Here is a 25,322-nt window from a genome sequence, read left to right as displayed (position 1 = left end):
ATTAAACTCTTAGACGGTCCTAAATCAAGTCTTTTTGAATGTTGATCCATTTGCCTTTATTCTGACAAAAAAATGTGTTACGTAAACAACTTTTTAAAAAGTAATATTCCTAACGTTTCTGCGCCCGATTATGAATACACTTTAAACGAATGTTTGTAGCGATACAACGCGCAGGCGGCGACGTTAACCAGACTAATAAAATGATGTCACGCAGGCTGTTCTCTAGCAGCCTCACTGAACACACAGCGTTCGTCACCAAAGGGACGGGTCTGGAGTGAATAAACGTGTGACTATTGGACATTCCAACTGCCTATCACTTCCTGTCGCCTTTCTATTGGATACGAGCATGCGGGTTTATCTCTCCATCTCTTGCTGCTCTTGTATAAATGCCGCTTACTTTTCTACCATCAACCTCCGCCGGAAATTATAGTTCCTATTATCAATTCATTTTTCCTTAAAGCATACCTATTAAATCTTGACTGACAAATGATTAACAGCCACTGTGCGCGTCCTGACTCATCCGTGCATTTTAAACCGTAGACCTTGTCGAAAAAACTCTTGACTCCCCTGGGCACATGAAACTGGACACCCGAGCTTTTGAGGCCCCTCTTTCCATGCGGAGGAATACATTGTTGCTGCTCACAATGTGGATGGAGGTGGTCAAGATGTCTACTAGAAGAATGAATTCACCTCAATTGTAACAACATAAAGGAAGTCGTGGCGCGGGATTGTTTGGATACAGACCTGCAACATTGTATTTGTGACGTCGGTGTTTTGTAGTAGGATGTCAAAGGAGGAATAACACACATTGTTGCGCCTATCAGCCTTTAATGCGCCGTGCTTCAAATTCTTTCGAGTTTTTTTGGTTTTTCCCTACGAGATTCAACCTTTCTTTTTTACTACTGGATGTAATACAACTGATAAACAGAGGTAAAGCCTTTTGGTCATTATGTAGTGTTTTACTGAGTTACTAAGTTGAATCATTTTAGTCTCTCATTTACATCAGAGAAGTCACATAATTGCAGATTGAAGTTCAATTTAGCAAGTTTTTGGGATGTCTGCTTATGGAAGTGGGGGGATGCAGAGTCTTTTTTTTTTTTTTTTTTTGCTAGCTTAGTGGCTGTGGTGGTGGTGGGAAGTCCTGCCCAGTTTTGTGCTGGTGGTCTTTAACCCAGTTCTATCCTAACAGAAATGACTCCTTTGTCCTTTTATCAAAGTAAGGATTAGTTTTGTGGGGCGCTTATGAGTTGAACTGACTAGTTAAGCGCGAGAGCTGTCAGTGCACATTTAATTCACACATTACTAATGACTGAAAGTTACATAAATTTGTTATACTTATTAAAATATGTCACTGCCTACTAAACTTGAGCAGCGAGTTGTAGTGTGCTGTGTCCAGGTTTGCTTTTCACAAAGCCTTTGGTTAATTCAGTTACTTCGTTGAATATTTTTTGGCAGGAAATTCCTCGTCCCCCCACCCCCACTCGCCTTCATCAAATCGCGAGTCTCTTGAGGAAAAGTTGACATTTTGTCGCGGTACTTTTATTAACTTTAGCTTTATCCCCAGCCAAGCTCGTACATTTATCTCACAACACATGAATAATTGAGAATTATCGGCTGGACGCCTGGTTAATATTGATAATAATGTCGTGCTTATCAAAATTACGTGCGTGCGATCGATGTGGCCTATCGGTTTCTGAAATGGTTGGCTATCGGAATACATAAGTTTACAACTGCGAATAAATATTGACATTGTTCATGTCTGGGTGAAGCTTAGCCCTACTTGCACAAAGAAAGGGACGTGACTAAACACTACTTTAAACGTGTCTCAATAATTCAGCTGGTTTTTAAATAGGCTTTCCTGGTGTATTTTCCGTGTTTTTATTCATAACGTGGATTTAGTTCGGGCACATTAATTTGGTGCTTAGTGGTAACACTGTTGCGCTCTCTTACAACTAACCGCCAGTTAGCTGCAGTGATAGCAGACTGAAGATACACATTTATTTGTAAGCTACTACGAAATACGCGTGTTTTGTCTGGTTTTCAGTATCACATCATTTTCACCGATAGGAACATTTACCGTTAGGAATGGGAATCATAAGGAATTTAACTATTCTGCTTCAGTTTCCTTATAATGATTCCTGTTTATATAAATAATATTTGAGGGGAAATGCTGTAGGCTATACCTATTGCATTTATAGCAATTCTATTTGTAAATTATGTGACCGTTTCAGATTTCAGCAGAACCGACGTGAGAAATCATAAATAGGCTACATGTAATGCACTTCTTGCAAAGGTGTGTTCTTTACACTTTTATATACTTTTAGAGGCATCATAAATGCAATGCAATTGTTTAAAAAATAATTCTAAATGCAAATAATAAACAAATAAAAATGTGGTAGGCCTATATAATATAACAGCCTATATAGGCCTGATTTATATGGACGTTGTCATATGAACAACCAGTCAGTAATTATGCTTCTTTAAGTTCTTAGTACTTAGTACTTGGGGGTTCAGTAAGTGAACTATATTAATTCATAAACAGCAGCGACAGATTCACAAGTGTTTTTGATGCACTACACTGAACCGGTTCATAAGAATCATTCGTTCGAAAATGGAATTACACTGGTGGCGCAGTATTTTGCATCACTTCAAAGAATCGACTAGTAGAGTCATTAGTTCAAGAATCGGACTAGACCGATCGCGTATTTCATGCTGTAGATTAAATAATAATAGGAATAGGAAAATACAGTAGTCTGCACGTTTGAGAACTGTTAAAGGAACTGTGTGTCATAAGTCATGCGTTTCCGTTTTTTATATATATAGGCCTAAAAAGAACCGGCTTTCGATTCTCAAACCTAATTCAATGGCCTTCACCTCGTACGACAATCAGCAGGGCTGGTCATATCAGTTAAAACAGCTCCATGACATGTATTTCGTTTCTGAGACTTTTGTCACATTTTAGATGGAAAATGTCAGTATACTACTGAGTGAAATATATTTTTACTTGTGATTTGGCTTTGTTTTGTTTGGCATGAACTTGATGGGGATTTGGAGATCTTTCTTGTCTTTTACTGAGAGGCTATATGTTTTTCATTTAGCTGCTTTTGTTTGGGAGTCAAGAAAGCGGTGTGAATAAAATGTATTTGCAAGGTGTAAAAACACTTTTATTTTAGCTATTGGCTTGCGATAGTGTTATAATCAGACGGTTGATGGCTAATAAAAAGGACTGCTAAAGCACACCACCTGTTGGCATGCAGTAGCATACAGGACTCCTTAAGATGGCACTGAGAAAAGTTTCTCTTTTACCAACATTTGACAATTTCATTGTATTTGATCAACATTTAAAACATTTCACTTCAGTTGGAGGTTGTTTAAATATTTTCCTCCCCGTTTGATGGTCTCCTTTTATGCAAAACATCTGGCCAGATAACTATAAATCATACACAGGATAGAGATGTACAATAAGTTAAGAATGCTGATTTGCATGTTCCATGTGCTGATATCATGGAAACTGATTGAATGCTGATTTTATTTAGTTTCATTGCTGTCCTGATGTTGCATAACACAACAATTTTAATAATAAGAGTGATTAATATTACAACTGGTGCAGGACCAGTATAGAAGGGAAAGAAATGGATTTACCTTTTTTTTAGTAATGCTTTTCTAGCTATATTGTTAGAACGCAAGTGTAATGTGTGTTACACATACTGGATTTCCTTGGCCAAATTAATTATCGGGCAAGTTTTAGATTTAAGATTGAAATCTTGGACAAAGATAATAACATGGCACTGGTGTTTCGTAAAACCTCCTGAAGCAATGCATAGTTGGTTAATTAAATTTAGTCTCATTTTTAATTTGTGACAAGAAATGTGGGACATGCAAATTCTGGTGATATACTCTTATGATATTATAAGTACAATACACTTCCACTTCTATCTACTATTCAATACGATGATACTCGACTTGCACTTCATCACTGCCTTTCTCATTCATCTTGTCTTTAGATAGCTCACCACAGCTGTGTCTCTTACACTGCTTTTCTGCTGCAGGGTGCTTTAAAGACCGAGTGGTATGAACGAGGCGCACCAGAGAATGGCTACAGTGGGAACAGATAAGGAACTCAGTGACCTGTTGGATTTCAGTGCGGTAAGGAAGAAATTGGAGTCTTTGTCATTGATCTGGACTTTATGATTTCGATTTGCGTCTATCCTTATTGTCTTCAACAAAATCTGACCTTGTAGTCAGGGTTATCAGTTTTTCTTCATTCCTCTTTGGACTGATTGTATGGAAGTTGGTGCCTATAAACATTATAATGGATCATTAAATCATGTGCAGTCCTCCGACTGGCTCCTGAGAAGTGCAGGGTACCATTTGAAACGTCTTCAGCATAATAACCATCACTCATTCCTCTCTAATTTTACCATCTTACCATTTTTTTTCTCCTTATCCTTCCACTTATTATTCTCTTTTCACCTGTTGTTAAAAATTGATTATTCTTGGCGGTCATGCCATCCTAAATAGCATAAAAAAAATAGCGAATATAAAAATGTTAATCGCTTGATTCATTGGATGGCTCGACCATGCTTAATTTATTGCATTGGAAAATTGCCATCTACTGAAGCAGAGAATCAATTAAGACAATACATTGATAATCAGACGTGCCAGACCAAATGCATTATGATCTCACATCTAATTACAAATTGTTGATGGTTTAGTTACTCCCTCATGTCGCATTCATTTTCCAGCCTTGAACCTTTGTAAAAACCAAGGATCTGAGCCTTATGCATTCACAATCTTCTTTCTCGTGGTATTAATGATGTTTCACATCATGAAAAATGTCTACCACACCAGAAAGTCCCTCCCATGCACCATGCAAGGCTAGCACTGTTGCTGCTTACAGGTTTCTCTTTGCACTTCAAAAACGGAGACATCATCTATCCAAGTAAACGGGTATTCTTTCTGTGAAACCCTGAATTCTTTGTAGTTCAAGACAAGGATGCATCTTCAAAGAGCTGTACTACTTTATGAGAAAGGGTTTCTTTCAGATTGAACCATTTTAGTGGTGTATGTCTGGCTATGTGACCTTTAGCATTAAATGTCTGAAGAAGCTAAAACGTGATGTCTCGTTGCGTGAATCTTCAATAATTCTGAGGAATTGCAGTCTGTGGGCACCCATTGAAGGGAGTTTGCTGTGATATGCTACTATTGTTAAACTCCATCTTTGCTTCTTATTTATCTGTTGTAGATGTTTGCGCCACCTGTGGCCAATGGGAAGAACAGACCAACTACACTTGCTAGCAGTCAATTTGGTGGTTCAGGTAAATCTTTACTACTAAACGTATGCCTTTTTCCTTGTTTAGAGAGAAATGTCACAGATTACTTTGCCATATTTGTGCATTTCATGAGTTTAAAGTGGTGTTCTTTATAGCAGTGGAGGTGTTTGGGCCAGTTGCTAAGTGCTCACTCCTCTCAACAGAGGAAGAGAACATGCTTCTTCTTGTTTTCCTAAATCCCCTCTTTTATGAATACACCGTAGTATATCCAGAGTCAAAGCTCGGGGCATTTTGGATCCCTTTGAACTGGTTGTTCTGTTGAAGCACCTATTGCACAAACTTGTACATCATAAAAACTTTGTTAGGTCAAGAGGAGGGACTGATTAGTTGCATTGCTGTTCGTAATAAAGGTTGAGTCCAGAAAATGTGTGTTTTTCTTTGTTTCTGTGTTTGTCATCTTTTTCTTTTATAACCAGTTGCATGCCCCACACTTACGTGTTGTTTTTGCTCCCATTGTTGGCTGGTTTTGCTCCAGTTAAGATTGTTTCACAAGCTGTCAAAGGCATGAACGTCCCATGCGTTTCTCTTCATGTCTTTCCAGCCTGTCTGTCTGTCTGTCTCCCAATCGACACTCCAGACATTACCCTTGAATAAGAACAATCTGAGAACAAAGACTTAAATAAAGGCCTTACGGTCTCCAAACGATTCCCCCACCCCACCGCGTAAAACACTCCTCCCCCCACACAAGAAAACACTTTCTCCCCCTGCCAACTGACAGGAAATGGACCTACTTTGCAACAAAGCTCTCTCATACCTCCCACCACCCCGCAGGAGGCCGCATGAAAACAGCAAAAGAAACACTGTGAAAGATCACCAGCTTCACTCTCGGTCTGTGGCGGCCTGAAGTGCCAATTACATAGCAGGGCCAAGCTAATGTCTCAGTTTGAGATTTTTATTGCGAGAGCTACCTGACACCGAGGTGACCCCGACTCTTAAATCTGTCACTTGTGAGATGCTTCTAGAAGGTCTCCACATCAGTCAAAATAAGCCTCACCCTATGAACTCTGTATAACAGGATATGACATGTTCTCAGATTCGGTATTGAGAAACAAAGGTCCAAGGGACCTTTAGGGACTTGTAAAGGAAGTCTGGGTTCAGTACATCTTAAGTTCTGTTGGCATTATTTGTAGGCATGTTCACGTTTACCACAGAAAATAATTTTGATCCTATCTGCAGTTTTTCATTAAGAAGCACTTTGCGGGTTTAAAAAGTGTATTATTTAAACTGTAAAGTTGTCAGTTTTGTGTTGAGACCACTGTTCCAGTCAGATAAATGAGTTATTCATCACCAACGTAATTCATGTGTTTGGAATCTTCTGTGTAAAAAGTTTTTCTTTTGCACAAAATGTCCAGAAGTTTCAGGATTTATTGACATTACATGGTCATGAAAGGAATTGCAAGTATTGTATATATTTTTGAACAGGCAAATGGTAGTTCCATGTTAAAACGTACATCTTCAAAACATTCAAAATGGTGTATTTTTAACGTTTTTTTTTTTTTTTTTTTTGCTTTTAAAGAACTAAAGGACAAGTCATATTTTATTTTCTGTGGTAACATGACAAATGTTCTTGATAGAGCTTGACTTTTATTGAACCCAGAACATTGCTTAAAGATCACAGAAAAGTGTTGTGAGTTAACATAAGCTTTGATCTTGAATTGAACCTTTTTTCTTGCATGGACTGGATAACTTTTCAACTTTAAACTGATTTACAAATTGGCCAGTACTTAAACTTCTGGCTATTCCCTATGATTCAAGCTAAAATTCAACAAAGTAAGGACATGTTTAGAGGAAGCAGTGGCCTTCAGAAGTGCATCTGTTCCTCAAGACAAAAGTGCTCGGAAGGGTGCTAATTGCATTAAGCCATCTCCTCCCCCTCCTTGGGCATAGCCATGCTGTTTGCGGGAGTTCTTGCATGGGAGAACTTCACCAGGCGTCCTCTCGCTCACCTCCACAGCTGCCCAACACGTCACCCACTGAGGATAGCGTTAGGACAGGACAGAGCCCATTTCCCCCCCGGTCACACCCCTCACATGGAAGTACATTTACACACACACCTCAAGTCTTTAATGATTTCACTTTTGGTATCTGCTGCGATCTGAACTTGAATAATGGCATGCTGTGTAGCTGATGTATTTGAAGGAGTGTATAAAGGAAATGATCTTTCCTCAACGCAGGAAACGGAATCCGTTCCTGCTTGACTGAATGTCAGATTTGTCTTTGTAGAATTGCATTTTGATGCTTGCAGCAAATTACTGGCCTATAACTCAAAAGATAAATTGCATTGTATCCTCAGACAAAGCCACTTTGTATATACAAAACCAAATCTGACAGAAAAAGCACCAGTTTAGTTTGCTAATATGGTCGTTCAGATTGTCAGTCCTACTGACAAATGTCATTCAAAGCCATTCGCCATGTTAAACATCTTATATGGTCCTTCTGCATCTGAATCTGCATCTCTGCCACTTCATTTTTCCCCACATAAGATGATTCTGCCAGGGAGATTCTTTCACTCACTCAGTCAGTGCCCACTTCATTTCCCATGCTGCCTGCGTGGGCTCCATAGATCACGGCTGTCAGCGTGGATGTCGCTATTTGCTCTGCTTTGTTAGCTTCATCACTCATGCTCAGCCTTCAGTGGCCGCTCTGGCTGAGACCCCCTCTTCTCTCACACATTTTTAATTAGACCTAAAAAAAAAAAATCAAAAGGAGAATATGAATATTCATAAACCAACTGCATTAATATGCACAATTATGCAAATCAGCATGCAATTAAGCCATGTGTCTTTGGAGAGCTTTGCATTAAGGCATAAGACAGGAGGCAGAGGGGAATGCTTTATGAGGAATTTCTGCTCCAGTACACTTTAAAACGTTTCTGCAATGTTTTCGAATATCCATATTTCTACATATAAAGCATATTGATGGCGATGAGAAGCTTTTAAACACACTACATATCCTGTATGCCTTGTACTGGGACCTGTGTTGTCCCTATGGGTCTCCACTCCCAATTGTACAATGATGCTAATTTCGCAATTCTTTGATCAGCCTGTTTTTGTTCTGCTTGCCGTGATATTCCTCCCCCCAACTTGTCTTAATGAGATCCAGTGACTGAATGAATGCTCCCTTTATGGTCAGTGATGTTGAGGCTTGCTGAATGACATGGATATTAGTGTGGTGTGATGGTTTTGGATGCGATCCAGAGGCTGTCTGACAAGCACCGAGAACCAGCCGCCAAATGTCCAATGGCCTTAATGCATGAACGGAGAATTAAGAAGGATCTTCATGTGAAGGTTTAGTGCATGCCAGATTTGTAGAATTGGTCTGACAGCTTGTGATCAATTGCTTTGTAGGTATGGAAGAACGCAGTAGTACTTGGGCTGCTGGAGATCAAAACAGTCCATCTTTTAACCAGGTACGGGCAATCCCAATGCCTTGTTGGCCGTCTTAAGGTGTTGTAAGGGCATGTTATATAGTTTTGATCTGCTTCTTGTCTTTGCTTTTCCAGAGCTATGGAGAGGGCCCACACTTCAATGAACATGATGGACTATCTTCCCCATTCCTTGGCACAGGGATTAGTGGTGGGTTTTACCAATGTTTGGTTGGTTGATCTCAAAGCCGCCGATGTAGAAACTGCCCTATGGGTTGCCTCGAGGTTGCTCAGGGTAGATGAGCTCCTCTTTGGCCTCACCAAGAGACTTTGCTCTCAGATGTCAATTCACTCTTAATTGACTTCCAATTCCTCCAATCATTGTGACTTTTGGACATATGTATTTAACACCCACTATTTTTTTTATTTGTAGGTAAGAATGAAAGGGGTCCATACTCTTCCTTTGGGGGTCAGGTAAGTTGAATCAGGTCAAAGAGCAACTATTGAAAGTGCTTTAGTCAACTGCATGACATCATCCTCTCACTTTTGATCCAAATCCGCAAACCTGTTGTTCCCTATAGCCGGGGTTCCTGCCTTCAGACATTGCCATGCCTTCTGCAGATGCCATGTCCCCATCCGGACTGAAGTCTGGCTCACAATTCTACTCTTCATACCCCAACAACCCCCGGAGACGCCCATCAGATGGAGGCATGGGTAAAGAACATGCATCACTTACTAGATTTGTGTCTGATCAGTTAGTATTGAAAGAAAAAGAGCACCATGTCTGTTTTAATCTTTTCACAGATCCCCAACCAAAAAAGATCAGGAAGCCGCCAGGACTGCCATCTTCAGTGAGTGACCTTTCCAAAATATTCTCTGTCTTGCCAATGGTTCCAATTAGAAAGTTTTTCATTACAATCTCATTACAATCTTAATTTTAAGGTTTAGGCCCGGTTTAACAGACAGGGCTTAGCCTAAGCCAGGATTAGGCCTTAGTTCAGTTAGGATATTTAAGTAACTTTTATAGACGTAGACTTGAAAAACATTACTGGTGTGTGCATCTTGAGACAAAACAGTGGCAGAGACATATTTTAAGGTATATGTCAGTATGTCAGCTCCAAGTTGCTTTTGTCAGGAATTGCACCGATGTTAAGTCAGCTCTTTAGCAATGGCAGAAGAAGAGCGTAAGAATTCTATAGTGTCCATTACAGGAACTTCTAGAGTTGACCTCAGGTATTTGTGGCATCTGAAATGGTTTGACATTAGTCCCAAAGCCTATAGACAAGTGGTTTCCCTGGAGGAGCACCTTCCTACAGAGTTTAGCTCTAGAAAAGAGCTAACATACCTGCCGGAAAGAGGTTGCCATCCAGTAGTAGGATTGGACACCCCTGCTATAGAATTTATTCAGAGTAGAAGCATATTTAATATGGCGTGAACAAACAAGCAAAAGGCAGTGAGCGGTAGATGTAACAGTCCTCCTAAAAGATTCTATTGTTGTGTCAATCGTTTAGCCAACAAAATATCAAAGGAACATCTTTGCAAAAACATTCCAGTGGACAGACTTTTGATTGAACAGTCTGTATGTTTTCATTTGTGTCAAAATAAAAAGATGTCTTCCGTGACTAAGGTCCATAATATTTCTGAACTTTTGACCATTGCAAGTCGGTGTTAACTTGAGCAAACATGCAAGTAGCCATACCCCTTTCCAAACCACTTCCTTTGAGTAATGGGAAGCGTAACTGTTCTTTCATAGTCTAAATCCACATTAGCTCAACACTTTGCCCTCTAAACCCTCTCCCCAAACACGATCCTACAGATTTGCCCATGCTAGACCTTATCCTCCCCCTCTTCCAAAGTGACCCAGTTGTGAGTCCCGTTGCACCTCGCTCTCTTTCTCTCTCTCTCTTGCTTGTCTTAGCTCAGATTAATGGCTGCTGATGAGCTAGGGTTCTAGCTCCTGCTGAATCCCACTCTATGGCTCAGTACAGCTTCCTCTTATGCTGCCACAGCATTATAACACCCCATATAATATAATATAATATAATATAATATAATATAATATAATATAATATAATATAATATAATATAATATAATATAATATAATATATGTGTGTATGTATATGTGTTTTGTTTGAAGTTTAAAACCAACTTTGCTCAGTACTAAAGGATATTGATCCTCAACTTGTCTGGGCTTGCCTTGATCTTCTCGAGTGCATCAACAAATCATTGTGAGGATGTGTTTCCTGGTGAACTTCAGAGAAGAGGGCCATTCGCAGTTTTTTTTTTTTTTTTTTTTTTTCTCCCTCCCTCATTTGTTCTTTTATGTGGTTTCTAGATAATCGACCAGTCTATTTTGCTCCACTCCTACCACTTCTTCAGCAAGACCTCTCCCCCCACTGTTCTCACCCCTCCCCTCTTCAGCCCAGCTGCCTGTGGAGTTGGACGTGCTCCAGGAGTAGGCAGATGGCTCTGTAATTAGAAGTGCATCTCTCCATTCCCATCCCACTTCTCCCTGTTAAATCAAATTACAGGCAAAAGAGAAATATCGCTTTGCTGGATTTGTATTCTCTCCTGGCCCTAGACCCACCCGTCCGCCGGCGCCCCCCCTCCCTCCCTCCCTCCCAAACACTTGCTCATGCATCCGCACATACAGACAAACATACAAATCATACATGTTAAAACGTGCTTGTTGGGGAATACGCTGCATATCTCGCAGCTCCTGAATTCAGATGAGTTTCCGATCATCATTCGGTTCTATTTAAGGCTTCCTATGAAAGAGATTTAGTATAATTTATTTATATTATTATTGTTATTATAATAAAACAAACAAGTACCTGTTTTTTTCCATTTCATTGTTATGGAATATGTCATTACCCAGTGTGCTTAGCTTGATTTGGACTCACTCTTAGGGATGGTGCTCCCTGTTGCTGTCCTCCCTCTCCTTTTTTGGCTCATGGGAGTGCGAGAGGAAGCGCCGACTGTGCCATGAGATGGCCGTGGCGCATTTCCCAGCATGCTCTGTTCTCTGTCCCTGCCACTTTATCTGAGGGGGCATTATGGAAACACGCGTACACGTCATTTGTACTGAAAATTACAAAGTGCTTGCCAGCTTCATGGGCTCCATACCAGTTGTGCATTCATGTGCAAGCGATTTGCCGGGTTTTTTTAGCCTGTCACTATATAAATGTAATGTTTCTTTATGTTCTTCATGTATCTTGTTTATAAATGCAGGTTTATGCTGCCACCTCTGGTGATGACTATATCCGTGACAGTGCTGCCTTCCCAGGCTCAAAACCTGGCTCTGTGTACCCAGGGTCCTTTTACATGCAAGGTGTGTATATAGGGAAATACAATTATGCAGGAGTCTGCGGCACATCTAAAAACCCAATCTCGCCGAGCCGTAATGTGATGCTAATATTAATTGGTACATATTATGTCCACACAGACATGTTCCAAACAGATTATTAATGATTATGGAATTATCTTGTAGTTTTGTTTGTTTGATTTGATTGAAATTGGGAACATGCATAGCATGTCTGCACAAGTTCTTGTGCTGACTGGTATTGATCCTTCTCATCTACCTTTGTGTTTGCAGAGGGCCTACACTCCTCTTCGGACCCCTGGGCCCCATCTGGATCCTTAGGTCAGTCAGGATACACCGCTATGCTGGGGAGTTCGCCACACATCAATCAGCCTGGCTCCTTCTCTGCGATAAACGCACAAGACAGGATGGTATGTCTTCTGAAGGCTTTGGAGAAGGGCTTAAATTGTGACTTATTTCAGAAGCTCCAATCACTGTGTTTGCCTCTACAGAACTACCCTTTGCATGGAGCGGACGTCAATGGTTTCCATTCGGGCTCAGCTGCCTATAGCCACTCATCCTCCATGAATGGATCAGACAGCATTTTGGGTAAATTACCTTCATCGTTTTAATTTAATGTCCAGGTTGTGAACTAAGCTTGTAATTGGGTTCAGATTGAATCTTGAAGTTGATTCTTCTTGTGAAATCAATTTTGGTTTTGGACTAATCTGAACTTGAACTATAATTTAGAGGAAATGGCCTTCAATCTTTCATTTAGACTTTGAATGGTCATTTTTAGCGGATTAGCAAATTATGGATCAGCGGAGTAGACATGGCATTGATGTAATAAATTAAGTTAATAAGTTCTTTCATTCTTCCCCACAGCCAATAGAGGCTCCGTCGCAAGCAGCTCAGGTGATGAGATCGGAAAAGCTCTTGCTTCGGTGAGTGAGCTTCCATTAATCACCATGAAAGAGCATTTGGCCATGTGAAGTCAAAGACAGATAGTATTATTCAGACTTTCAATTATCCTTTCATTACAGATTATTATTAGCCATATAGTTGGAGGTGTGCAGAGCTTCAAATTTTTTCTTCCATGTGTTTTTTATTTGACAGATCTACCCTTCGGACCACAACAGCAACAACTTCTCTTCCACTCCTTCCACTCCTGTGGGCTCCCCTCAGGGCATTGCAAGTAAGATACGCTGTCTTATTCTGTCGAAGGTAGATCCGGTTCATTAAATCTGTTTGTGTTGAAAGGTACAAAGACAAATACGTGTATGCAGAAGAAGCAGACTGAAGAATCATAAATCATTCCCTGTAGATTGATGGGCTTTGTGTAGGTCGAGGTGAAAATTTGAAGCTCTAGAGTGCCATCTTGTGTCACAGTGGCATTGCACATGTTCCACACTAAGGCTTTGTATCATGTTCTCCTCAGCAGGTGCAGCACAGTGGTCGAGAGCTTCTGGCCAGACTGCTCTATCTCCTAACTATGAGGGTGGACTACATGCACTGGTAAGTTTAAAAAGATGCTTTTTCAACATTCCCGCAATGTTAACGGCTCAAGTGTCACTTTTTGATTGGGCAAATGTACAACAGCATTATTTTAATAATATTAATGTTATACTATTGTAGTATTTATTAATATTTTGAATTAGCTTTTATATCTCAAGCTTTCATTTTAAGTTTTTTTTTTGCCATATATATAGATTTATATATATATAGATATGTTTTAGCAATTGTAGCTCTTCAACTTAAACGTATTGTTTCAGCACCATTTTGTATTTTGTTTAAACTTTATTAAAACGGTTCTCATTATTTGAAACATAGTATAACAATAATACTGATATACAACCAGTTGCAACAATTTTACTTTATTGTTATATTTTTTTTAAAAAAATGCTCTGCGTAAACATTAAATACATCATCTTCTTATTGTTATTATTAATAATGTATGTATTTATATTAAAATATATATATATATATATATATATATATGTTGACTTTTTGCTGTCTTAATGAATATCTATCGTTTAGTAGAAAAATTTTCTTTTTTTTTAATGCCTTATTACATAATTTCATGTATTCTTGTAAGGTTAATATCAATGATATTTCTCCATAGCAGAACAAAATGGAAGAGCGACTAGAGGAGGCCATTGATGTGCTCCGAAGTCATGCAGTGGGTCAGCCCCCGGGAATTCCTGGACCCCATGCCGACATGCATGGCCTACTGGGTGCCGTCACCACATCCAGCGGATCCATGGGGGGTCTCCCTCAGGCCTACTCCAACCCGGGACTGCCCCTAACCAACAGACATCCTGCCATGGTTAGTGTGGACTCATGGATTTAAAAAAAAAAAAAAAAAAAAAAAAACACACACACACACAAAATGGCATTTATGGAATCATCTTTTTAGTGAATTGGTTCATTTGGATGGGTTTAAAAAATATCATTTTTGTTTTATTTGTTTTAAGGTGTTCTTGTTACAGTGTAATTACACAAAGCAATTAGGGTAAAACTTTATTTTACAGTGTCAGTTACATATGTTTCGTGTAGTTATTATAGTAATAACTATATATTATGCATAAGTACATGCAACTAACCCTTGTCCAAACCAAACCCTAATCCTCACCCTATAGTAAGTATATTTAGTTGCTTATTATTCAGTATTTAAATGATTATACAAACAAAAGGCTCACCATTAAAAGCCATTTCCAAAATACTTCAACATAAGTCAAACATATACAATACAGTAGCCTAGTTTGAACCAGTGTAAAGATTCCTTAACTTTTAAAATTAATTTTACACTCCTATAGCCAACTTTCTTTATATATAAAAAAGTAACACTACAATAAGGTTTCATTTTATTAGCATTAATTAACATGAACAATGAATGAACAATACTTCTACAGGATTAATCTTAGTTGATGTTAATCTCAATATTTTCTAAGACATTTTTAAGATCTAGAGTTGTATCTGTTAACATTAGTTAATGCACTGTGAACTAACATGAACACAAATATTCACAAAGGTTATTGCTCTCTGTTAGTTCATTCATTAACATAAGACCTTGTTGTAAAGTGATACCAAAAAATGTATTGTGTATATAACAAAAACAAAACAACAACAACAAAAAACCTAAATAATGCAAACAACTCACTGGACAACAATACTTATGCTACATACAAAGAAAAAAAAATACATGTGCCATGGCTAAATAAAATGAAATGGCTTCTGCACAGACAATAAGGAAATTATTTTAATCAAGTCATGTTGTTGATGGAAAAAATACGAGAATAAAAGTGCTAGTTATTAATAACGCATCAATGTTTTTGAAAAATAGTAAACTACTTTAATATTTTCAAATAACATCACTGCTGTTTGAGTTGCGCATGCTGAAGCTGAAAAGAATGAAGACCCGTAAACTGAAGCGCTTTACTAGAAGGTTAATCAACTCAACAGTCACTGAAGCATGGCAACTAAACCCAAAGAATTTACAACTTTTTATTACAATAGTGTAGACGATTATAATGTTAATTATACAACAGTCCCAATCATAGCTTTTAATATTTTGAAAAGCTGAATGAGGAAACTGAAGAGTTTTTCTAGCGGGTTATTTAACTCAATGAAACGCATCCTATATGAGATTAATCAGAAATTATTACATAAACTTAATATTAAGACTTATATCTGCACTAAATTATGTGAATGCATAAATAAACTTGACTGGTCAGAATGTGCTCATGTTCTGGATGCACTCCCCACAATAACACGCTAAAAAACGTCAAGAGAATTCAGTTTTATTACAGTAGTGTTCTCATTATAATGTTATGTATATGACCGCCCCAATCATAGTTATTGTTGATGTGCATTGCTGTTTAAGCTAAAGCTAAACCAAACGCATCCTATATGAGATTAATCATACACAAAATAAACATATTACAACTGACAATGGCACAAAAGACTGTGAATGTACATTCAAACTTGATTGTGCTAGTCATGAGGGTGTAACTCCCTGAACACGCTTTTTAACGCGCTGAAACACGGGCACACAAAGAATTCACAACAGTCTTCTACAGTCGTGTTCTCGTTATAATTTTATGTAGACTATATGACAGATTTGTGCTGCATATATTGCACTTAACTGTATCAAGCAGTTGAAAACCATCATGGGGAACAGTGCACATCTGAAGTGTCTCATCTAAAGGGAAATAATACGTTATCTATCAGCTTCAACATATCGCCCTAATTTTCTTAACCGATCGATAAGGATAACATTAAAAATTACCCTTTATCGGCAGATATCAATATGTGTCTGATACATTGTGCATTCCGTACAAAATGTACTAAATATAGGGTTTTGTTTAGGGACTGTTTCTTGTAATTATGCTAATTTACTGTTATTACTATAGTAAGTACTTATAACATGTAATAAGGACACTAAAATAAAATGTTGCCTTAATATTATTGTTAATAATTTATATTAATGTATATTATAATTAGAATAAATATAATTAATATTATAATAATATTAGTTTTTAGGACGTGTGTGTGTGTATATAATATATATATATATAATATTAGGGGTGTCAAACTCAGTTCCTGGAAGTCTGCAGCCCTACAGAGTTTAGTTCCAACAACCCTGCTCCAAACACACATACCTGTAGTTTTCAAATAGGCCCGAAGGGCTTGATTAGCTGAATCGGGTGCGTTTAATAAGGGTTGAAGCTAAACTCTGCAGGGCTGTGGCCCTCCAGGAGCTGAGTTTGACACCTGTGCGTTAACGCATGCAATTAATTCGAAATCCTTAACACGTTAAAATAATTCGCGCAAATAAATTAAAGCACACAAATTGCATCATTAACATAATTTACGTCACGCAGTTATATGATCTTGGGAGTCGGGAGTTTATCACACTGAGCATCTACAATGGTGCAAACACCTGTAACCCTGGTTGGTGGAAATTTCTATTCTAACCTTTTAACTCTATTTCGCTTCTGTTTGCGATCAGATCATTTTAAGCCACTAAACTTCAGGAAAGTTTTCAGTCCAATGATCCAGTAAGCGGATTCATTCAAACAATCAGTCCAAAACAGCACTAACATAAAGAAAACCAGGCTGATTACATCAGAGATGGCAGAGAAAATAGAGACTCGTGTTGTGTTTTTAGTAAATTATTCATTCCAGTGTCATATTCTGTGATTGTTTCTGAAGTATGTGAGATCTCGCACATCGTGCTGTGTGAAATACAGACTGAATGGAACCTCAAAACAACTCACCGCTGTATGGCCAGATGATATGCAAACTATGTTTCTCGGCAGGATAAAGCAAACCAGCGTCTCGCTAGTAAAGTTTTGATGGATGAGGATTGCAGTTAAGGTAAAGACAATAGCAGTGACGTACAGGAGTCATGCAATAAGCACGCACAAGTCCGTTATATTGATTAGCAAACGTGGTTCTGTTCAGTAATGCGAAATGTAAACAAGTCTTTGCTGTTGCACTGTACGCATACTATACACTGAATTCTGAAAAGTTTTGATTTTTGTTTTTATCACGAGTGCTCGTGTACATAAATTTATGAATTCTTATGGACTCCTTGTGTCATTTGATTGTTTGGTGTCTTTTTGGAGTCTCCAAGTGTCCTTTTTTTTTCTTTAATCTGAAAGTTTACTGCAAATGGTTCATAAATTAAACACCTGAACCAGCTAATCAAGCTCTAATTAGGCATACTACACACTTCCAGGTAGTGTTGTCAAAAGTACAGACTTTGGTACCAAGTCTGTACTGAAATTTTAAAAATGTGATGCTTTGAGCACTGTAGCGGATTCGTAAATGCCTCTGATTGGCCATTGTGTTCACATGCTCATCAGATATTTCTGTGATGGGCTACAATGATCAGCGCTTTAAAAACATGTTGTAAATAGACAGTAGCCATGTTTACATGTACACTTTTGTCATTCTGATTAAAATCGTTCTGATTTAAAGATTCGGTGGACTATTTACATAAGACATTATCTAATCCAATATGGTGTTTACATGTGCCAGCGCTCTCAATCGGAATGACACATTAGCTTTTGTCCTGTTTGCTACCTTTTATTCCCGTCAACATGGAGTTCCATTATTTCTTAGGCACGCTATTTTCATGTTAAGTGTTGCTCTTAATCAAGCAACAGCGTGAATTTGTAGCATATTACTGCTGGAAGGTATGAGGAAAAGACGGGCACAGGAAGCTAACCTTTTTGGTGGCTGTGCATCTCTAAGGAGCATCTCAATACCCCTCCCTCATCCGAAAAGCAGAAGCGTGTGGATGAAGGTCCGTAGTAATGATACACTGAGTTCCTTCAGTGTATTTAATAAATGTTTAATTTTGCCCCCACCATTGTGCATTCTGACGACCACTGACCTCTTGACGTGATGACATAGATGCAAAGTAATTGGTTTAACGCATTTACATGGCAGAATTTTTATTTTATTCAGTTTATCGAAAGGTTTATCCCACCCCTCTCAAACCAATTACAATTTCATTCAGTTTGGGCATTTTTATTGTGATTGAGGCGTTTTATATGGAGCATTTTCACTCGGATTGGACTTTTAAACCGATTACAATGCTCCATGTAAACGCACCTACTGACGCTGTTCACTGAGCGCTTACACAGATACACACAGGAGCGTTTCAAATCAGGCGTCTATCAGAGGACCGGTCCACTGATAGACACTTGCTTTCAAATTCAGATACTTCCATGTGCTTTCAAACACTCCTGTGCGTTGATCATTGTAGCCAATCACAGACATATATGTTGAGTGCGTGAACACAAAGGCCAATCAGAGGTGTTTAAGAATCCACTCAACAGAGTTTAAAGCGTCACATTTTTTAAATTTCAGTACCGACTTGGTACTTTTGACAACACTATGTACAGGTAGGTGTGTTTAATTGGGGTTGGAGCTAAAATCTGCAGGACAGTGGCCCTCCAGTACCAAGTTTGGAGACCCCTGGTATAGTAAATGCACCTTTAGAGAGAAATGCACATTAAATCATACAATAAGCATGGTTCTAATTTAGCTTCCACGAATGATGCAAACTGCTAGTAAATTTACAAAAAGTTTTTAGTGTGTGTGCGTGTGTGTGCATAGCTTTAATTTAATAGTCTACTTTTTGTTACTTCTTCAAAAGTGCAATACCTTCTGCAGTTTCAAATTAGCATCCTAGGCAGTGATAACAGGACTGTAGTTTAGAGCTGTATGTGGTATCATGTAACACAAAACAAAAATAATGCACCCATGGGTATTGGTAAGTGCTAATTACTCTCCCTTGTTGCACTTGCCTGCAGGCTGGAAGCCATCATGACGACCATGCCTGCCTTCCTCCCAGCAGCACCCTGTTGCAGTCAGCTCATGCTTCAGGCACCCCACAGCCTGGAGGAGCACCAGAGGCTTTTAACAGTGAGCAGTAGTTTCAGTTTCTCTTTCTGAACCAACCGAACATGTAAACAACAGATGTAAATGCTGAAAGTTGCAAGTTAATTTCAGCGTTATGCATTTGACGATTTTCTGTCTCTAGCTTCAGGTTTGCCCGGAGGCTTGGCCCAAGCCACACGTTCGTCAAACAAATCTGACATTAAGAGGGAAGACAAGGAGGAAGATGAGAACTCCTCTGTGGCCGATAAGTCTGAAGAAGAGAAGAAGGAAAGCAAACAGTCTCGCACCAGAACAAGGTACAAGTTCACTTTTTTAGAGTCGCCACAGAATACTCAAGAATGGCTGAATGTTTACTGAATCTAAAATGCTCAGCCGCATGATGGTTTGATGCAAGTCTGCAATGTCGTAATATGATCTCCTACAAAAAATGTCTAAAAATTTCTTTGTCTTCACATCAGGCCAGGCCTGATTTCAAGTGTTTGGGCTTCCCCAACACACAAAGTACCATGTTTTATAGTGTTCTCCCCTCCACCCCCCCTTTCCCAAACTCTCACATTGTTTTCAGAAAGGAGGTGTTTACCCATCAAGTCCTTTCAAGTTTATCAGACCAGGGAGAAGAGTAAGTCTATCTCCCACCATAGAGTGCATGTTTGTGAAAGACTCCGGATATTCACTTGATCGCTTTAAAACATTAAATGTCTGAATGTTATTGTATACAAAATGAATATATACTTCAATTGGTTTTCAAAGCCATTGAAACACTATAAGCTGATTTTGACACAGGTGGGACTCTCTCCTATATGATGTTTTCATGAGTATGAACTAGAATCATATGTCTTTAAATGTGTAGTGCGCTGCAAAATCAGCAGACAAAGCAAATTTTCATCTATTTTTCTTTTTTTCCGGGGGATATAAATCTTTTAATTCAGCATTCATCTCTTGATCTCAAAAGGGGTTACTGATATTTATATACTACCAGTAAAAAGTTTGGACAAAATGTTTTATTCTTTATCTGTAACTGACTGTATATTAAATAAAGGTGGATGAATGCTCATCCACTACGATAAGAAGCATGACAGGAGAGAGGGAACTGTTCAACTCTTTATATAACTGGTTTGAATGTTCACATCCACTGGCATCATCCAAATTAGAATGAACATTGTACAGCTGTGGTAAAACACGCCGCCATGAGGTATTAAATGAGGTCTTTATTAACACTTGCAGAAAATGGCAGCACAAGCAGCAGTGAAAGTAAACAATAACCAGCGACATAAGTGATTAGAAGTTTCAGAATAAAAGTCGTCACCTAGAATAAATATTGTTTCAAAGCAGCTCTAAAAAGGAAAGTGTCATTGTTCAGCTGAAGTTGATTGTGTTGATTAAGTTCCATTGTAAGGATCATCAATTATTAAATTAGTTCATTTCATCTATAAAGCAGTTCTGCAGAAAACGGCGTCATCATGCAGCTCAGTTCAGTTCTCATCCACTAGTGTCAGTGCAGTCAGATCAATAATATTGTTGAATATTGGGATGCTGAACAGCATTAGAGTTTTCATATATTCTGATCCAGATAGTGAACCAGTTGAACAGTAGAGTTTATAACTAATATACTATACTATATACTATAGAGTGAAACTAATTGCGCACATTTATGCATAAGCATTTAGATCAAAAGGTATGTATCACAAGAAAACATTTGTCAGGTGTGACCAAACATTTTACTGGTACTACTGCATTTAAGATATTTATAATTTATATATTCAAACCAAAATTTATTCAGACACCTTGAGCATTTCATTCATTATTACAGTTTATTCACTTATAATAAAATATGACAAGATCTCAGAGTTAAACTGTGTCAGAAAAAAATTAATCTTAATTATGTCAAATAACACTTAAGCAAAACACGGTCAGGTCAAAGTGTCTGAATAATTTTTGGTCCCAAATTTTTAGCAGTTTCACTGGTAGTCCACTGTATGAAGAATTTTTGGGTATGTCAGTTTACTTTATTTTGCTATTACTATTGTCCTGCACCCACTATAAAAAAAATAATCTAGTGTCTGAATAATTTTTGGTGTGACTATACAGCACTTTACATGTAACATGCTTAAGCAGGCACCTGATGTAAAGGTTTTTTTTTATAATATATAATATAATATGACTGTTCAAAAAATATATTTTATTATTATTATTATTATTATTATTATTATTATTATTATTATTATTATTATTATTATTAATATATTTATAATTATTTTTGTATTTAAATAATAAAATAGAATTTAAACAATTTATCTTAATTTAAAAAAAAAACAAACCCTGAAATGTAAATGTTTTGTCTCTGTCTCTCCATAGTCCAGATGAAGATGACGAGGATTTGCCGGCAGAAGTGAAGATCGAGCGGGAGAAGGAGCGACGAGTGGCCAACAACGCACGAGAGCGACTCCGCGTGCGTGACATCAACGAGGCCTTCAAAGAGCTGGGCCGCATGTGCCAGCTGCACCTGAGCAACGATAAACCCCAGACCAAACTGCTCATCCTGCACCAGGCCGTCAATGTGATACTAAACCTTGAGCAACAAGTCCGTGGTATGTGTTTTCATCCTTATTACTGATTTGTCTGTATCTAAAGACAACATAAAACAGCATTTACTTGTATGTGAGATTTTCTGAGTGATAATAAATATTCATGGGGAAATTATAGGCTGGGACTTGAGTAGATTGTGAAATATGTTAGGCTATGATAAAATTGATGGATTGAAGTTGATTATTAAATTTTCTGTCTACTTGACCTTGTATACTTTAGCAGAAAATTCATTTTAAAAGGTATTCCATATAGAAGATTTATTTTATCAATGAAATGCTTTGTTCTAAAATTGAATACTTCCTTTTAAGCGAATCAGCTGCTGTTAATTTTGCATTTTTACATTCATTTTCATCCAGAACGCAACCTAAACCCCAAAGCAGCTTGTTTGAAGCGACGCGAAGAGGAGAAAGTGTCCGGGGTGGTTGGAGACACTCAAATGCAGCTGTCCGGTCCGCATCAAAGCCTTGGAGGAGATGGACGCAACTCTGTCAGTCACATGTGATCATGTGGTATGTTAATGTCCATTTAAACATGGCCTCACTTTGTGTAACAGGTTATGCAAACCCTTTCAGTTCACTTATTTCAGCTGCAAATGCAATTTTTCAAGTTTTTCATTCAATATTTTATATCAGCTTTATGGAAATCCCTCAACATGGCTGTTTTCTGTCCTTAGATCATGACATTTCTTGGGGCTCCTGGAAGAAGTGACCTTGAATCTCTTCCACCGTTCTCATCCTCTCTGTGTGCATATAGTGACTCGGAAAGCATATCATCCACGAAATAAAGAGGTGCACCCTCCAAAACTTTTTGGACACACAAACTGACCCGCCAAAACTGACACAGCAGATTTTGTCCGTGATCACTCCAGACCGCAATTACCAGCACAAATGTGAAGAACTCTTTCTCAAGTCGTTTTGTATTTTTCTGCTTCCCAGCAACGTTGGATCATAGGAATAGACACGTTCTGACCACAACTGACATTTTTCCACTGCAGAGAGTTTTGATTGAAAGACAAGATGAACGTCAATTTAATCATGGATTTGTGCCTAATTGTTACGTTTTATATAAGACACAAACTGCTTACTCGTGTGGAACAAAAGTTTGGGAGTTGCTTGTATATGAGCAATTTTTTTTTTTTTTTTTTTTTTTTTTTAAATGTGGTTTGTCATTCCCTACTGAAAGGTACAGTCTTACATGCATTGTGTAACCAAACCCCATGAGAAGTGGGGCGAACCTGTGGTGCTTTTGAGGACGGCGTTTCCCAGCATGCCTCTGCTCTGTGGGACAGGGCTCTTCCGGAAAGGAGAAAAGCACATGGGCCATCGCAGCTCTCCAGACTGTTTCATCTCTTTGGAAACATCACGCATCATCAGCTCTCATGATGCCACTGACAAGTTCAGCCAATCGGAAGAAACTGCATCATAAAGGAACATGAGCTTTTGTTACAATGACAACAATGCTTGGATTCCATTGCATTTCCAAGCACAAAATTGCCAAGTTGACCTTTCACGTCTTTCCTTTCGTAAGCCCTTTTATTTTTTCACCAGGATACGTTCAATCATCATTCGCTCGCATCGACTCGTTGTTGCCAAAAGTCTGAAAGTGTACACATGTCCACCTCATGCATATGTTATGGATGTTATTTCGATTTGAGAAAAAATGTAAGAATATATATAAATATATATATTTTTGTTAGTCTATACATTGTAGATTTCTAAATAACAAAAACATATTAGTTTGAAGTGTAGAGTCTATAGCGCAAGTGAATGCTCTGATGCGCCATGCGATTTCAAATATTTTCAGAAACATTAAGGTTTGGGTGAGGCAACCCACCCTTAATTTTATCCCAGATGCCCCACAATAGCTCTATGCTCATGATAAAGAGATTTGATAATGATGATTGAAGGCGCATTGAGGTTTAAGACCTCACAATAGTTTCCTGATTTCAGGGAACTGTACGTCACTAGAAGTGTTCTTAGGCAATGGTGTAGTGCGTAAGCAACGTTCACCATCATTTCAGTCTCGCCAATGCACATAATGCAACCTGTTTGAATGTAATATTCAAATGTACACAATCTCACGTCTCCATCAGACTGGCTTACTGTGAGTTTAGTTATTCATATTGTCATTTCAAGTTGTACGTCTCAACCCGATCTTTGTCATGTGCGTGAGATGATGTTCCCTGATGGTTTGAATTATGTATGTAAGAAAAAAAATGGTGTTATAACCTGTGTAAATGTCAAAATGTCCACAATGGATATGATTTCTGAGTAATAACATTTCACCGTAAGGGGGATACTGAACTTAGGTTGTCCTAAAGTATAATGGAAACATAATATTAATTCTTGATAAAGATAAAAAGTTGTCGAACATTTATATATCGTGGCCTTCTTATTCTCAAGACTGTCATTTTTGAGAGTGATGCCTTGTCAGTGCCTAAACTTACTTTCATTGTGAACTTGATCATTTCTTTTATTTCAAAATGCAAAAATGGCTCATCCATCTTTTGGGATTTGTTTTGTTTCTTTCTGGAAGCATCTGTGTTGTACTATTTAATCTGCAATTTAGAAACATTGTAGTCTTTCATCCTTATTATTATGCTGTGTGTGTACCTTTTTGGCAATTTTAGGGGTTCTCGTTCCTGTCATCTTTGGCTCAACTAGGTTGGATTTTTTTTTTTTTTTTTTTTTTTCCTTTCGAGATGTCCTGTAATCTGTGAAGCACACCAGAAAATTGAAGGATCTTCTTCGATTCATCAGATGGGGGCCGGAAACACTAGACTGTTATTCTCAAGTAATTCTTGTTTTATCCAGCTGATACCATCTCAAATGCATGTTCATTCTGAAAGTATCTATAAAATATGAGTGCTGGATTTGTTTTTGCCCCCTGCTTAATGCTTTAGATGCTGGAGGAGTGTTGTCATGTCATCATGGAGTTTCCTGTCAGAAATTACTTTCTTTTTGTCCCTGAAGCATCTTGAATGTCCAACTGAGTGAACATTTTGAATGAATGGTTGTGCGCTGAAGTAAGATTGCTGCCATGATTTCCATCAGAATTAAGATGTGTGTGAATTTTACAGAACCTGGTGTCTTGCAGTTGCAGTAGGGACATGAACAATACTGCTGTTGTCTTCAGAGTGCCTCCGGTTTTTGTCTTTATTATTTTTCGTCTTTGTTTTTATAAATATATATATAAAGTAGGTATTGAGAACTGTCCTGTATATAACAGTAATGTAGCAATAAATGTGCCATTTTTAATAACAGAATTATACATTTTTTTCAATGTCTTGCTTTGGATCTTGTATACCTTCAAATGAGTTAA

The 25,322-nt window shown here is 38.1% G+C and overlaps 1 protein-coding gene across 7 annotated transcripts; it reads left to right on the top strand.

Moving 5' to 3' along the window:
- The first annotated feature begins 397 nt into the window (after positions 1 to 397).
- On the top strand, positions 398 to 25,322 carry tcf3b (transcription factor 3b). Of its 7 annotated transcripts, none has more exons than XM_067396152.1 (21): positions 400 to 930; positions 4,050 to 4,146; positions 5,246 to 5,318; positions 8,681 to 8,742; positions 8,836 to 8,908; positions 9,131 to 9,171; positions 9,279 to 9,411; positions 9,502 to 9,548; positions 11,930 to 12,029; positions 12,294 to 12,430; positions 12,512 to 12,608; positions 12,885 to 12,943; positions 13,116 to 13,194; positions 13,438 to 13,514; positions 14,125 to 14,325; positions 19,328 to 19,439; positions 19,558 to 19,711; positions 19,981 to 20,034; positions 21,771 to 22,003; positions 22,358 to 22,510; positions 22,675 to 25,322. In XM_067396152.1, the coding sequence occupies exons 2-20, from the start codon at positions 4,072 to 4,074 to the stop codon at positions 22,501 to 22,503; spliced, it is 1,953 nt and encodes a 650-aa protein (XP_067252253.1). In that variant the 5' UTR covers positions 400 to 930; positions 4,050 to 4,071; the 3' UTR covers positions 22,504 to 22,510; positions 22,675 to 25,322. The 7 variants fall into 7 exon arrangements, with proteins under 7 accessions (XP_067252249.1, XP_067252251.1, XP_067252250.1 ...); XM_067396151.1 differs by having other exon boundaries at positions 401 to 930; positions 14,122 to 14,325; XM_067396148.1 differs by having other exon boundaries at positions 398 to 930; positions 4,005 to 4,146; positions 12,294 to 12,608; positions 14,122 to 14,325.

This window comes from Chanodichthys erythropterus, chromosome 10 (genome assembly GCF_024489055.1).
Source record: "Chanodichthys erythropterus isolate Z2021 chromosome 10, ASM2448905v1, whole genome shotgun sequence".
Classification (NCBI taxonomy): Eukaryota; Metazoa; Chordata; class Actinopteri; order Cypriniformes; family Xenocyprididae; genus Chanodichthys; species Chanodichthys erythropterus.
This window is presented reverse-complemented; position numbering and strand designations above follow the sequence as displayed.

What these genes read in the sequence shown, in the direction of transcription:
- tcf3b (XM_067396148.1), top strand. Translation starts at nt 4,072, where the DNA reads ATGAACGAGGCGCACCAGAGAATGGCTACAGTGGGAACAGATAAGGAA. An exon ending in ACTCTTCCTTTGGGGGTCAG is followed by an intron (nt 9,172 to 9,278) that starts GTAAGTTGAATC and finishes TGTTCCCTATAG; the next exon opens with CCGGGGTTCCTGCCTTCAGA. An exon ending in CCAACAGACATCCTGCCATG is followed by an intron (nt 14,326 to 19,327) that starts GTTAGTGTGGAC and finishes ACTTGCCTGCAG; the next exon opens with GCTGGAAGCCATCATGACGA.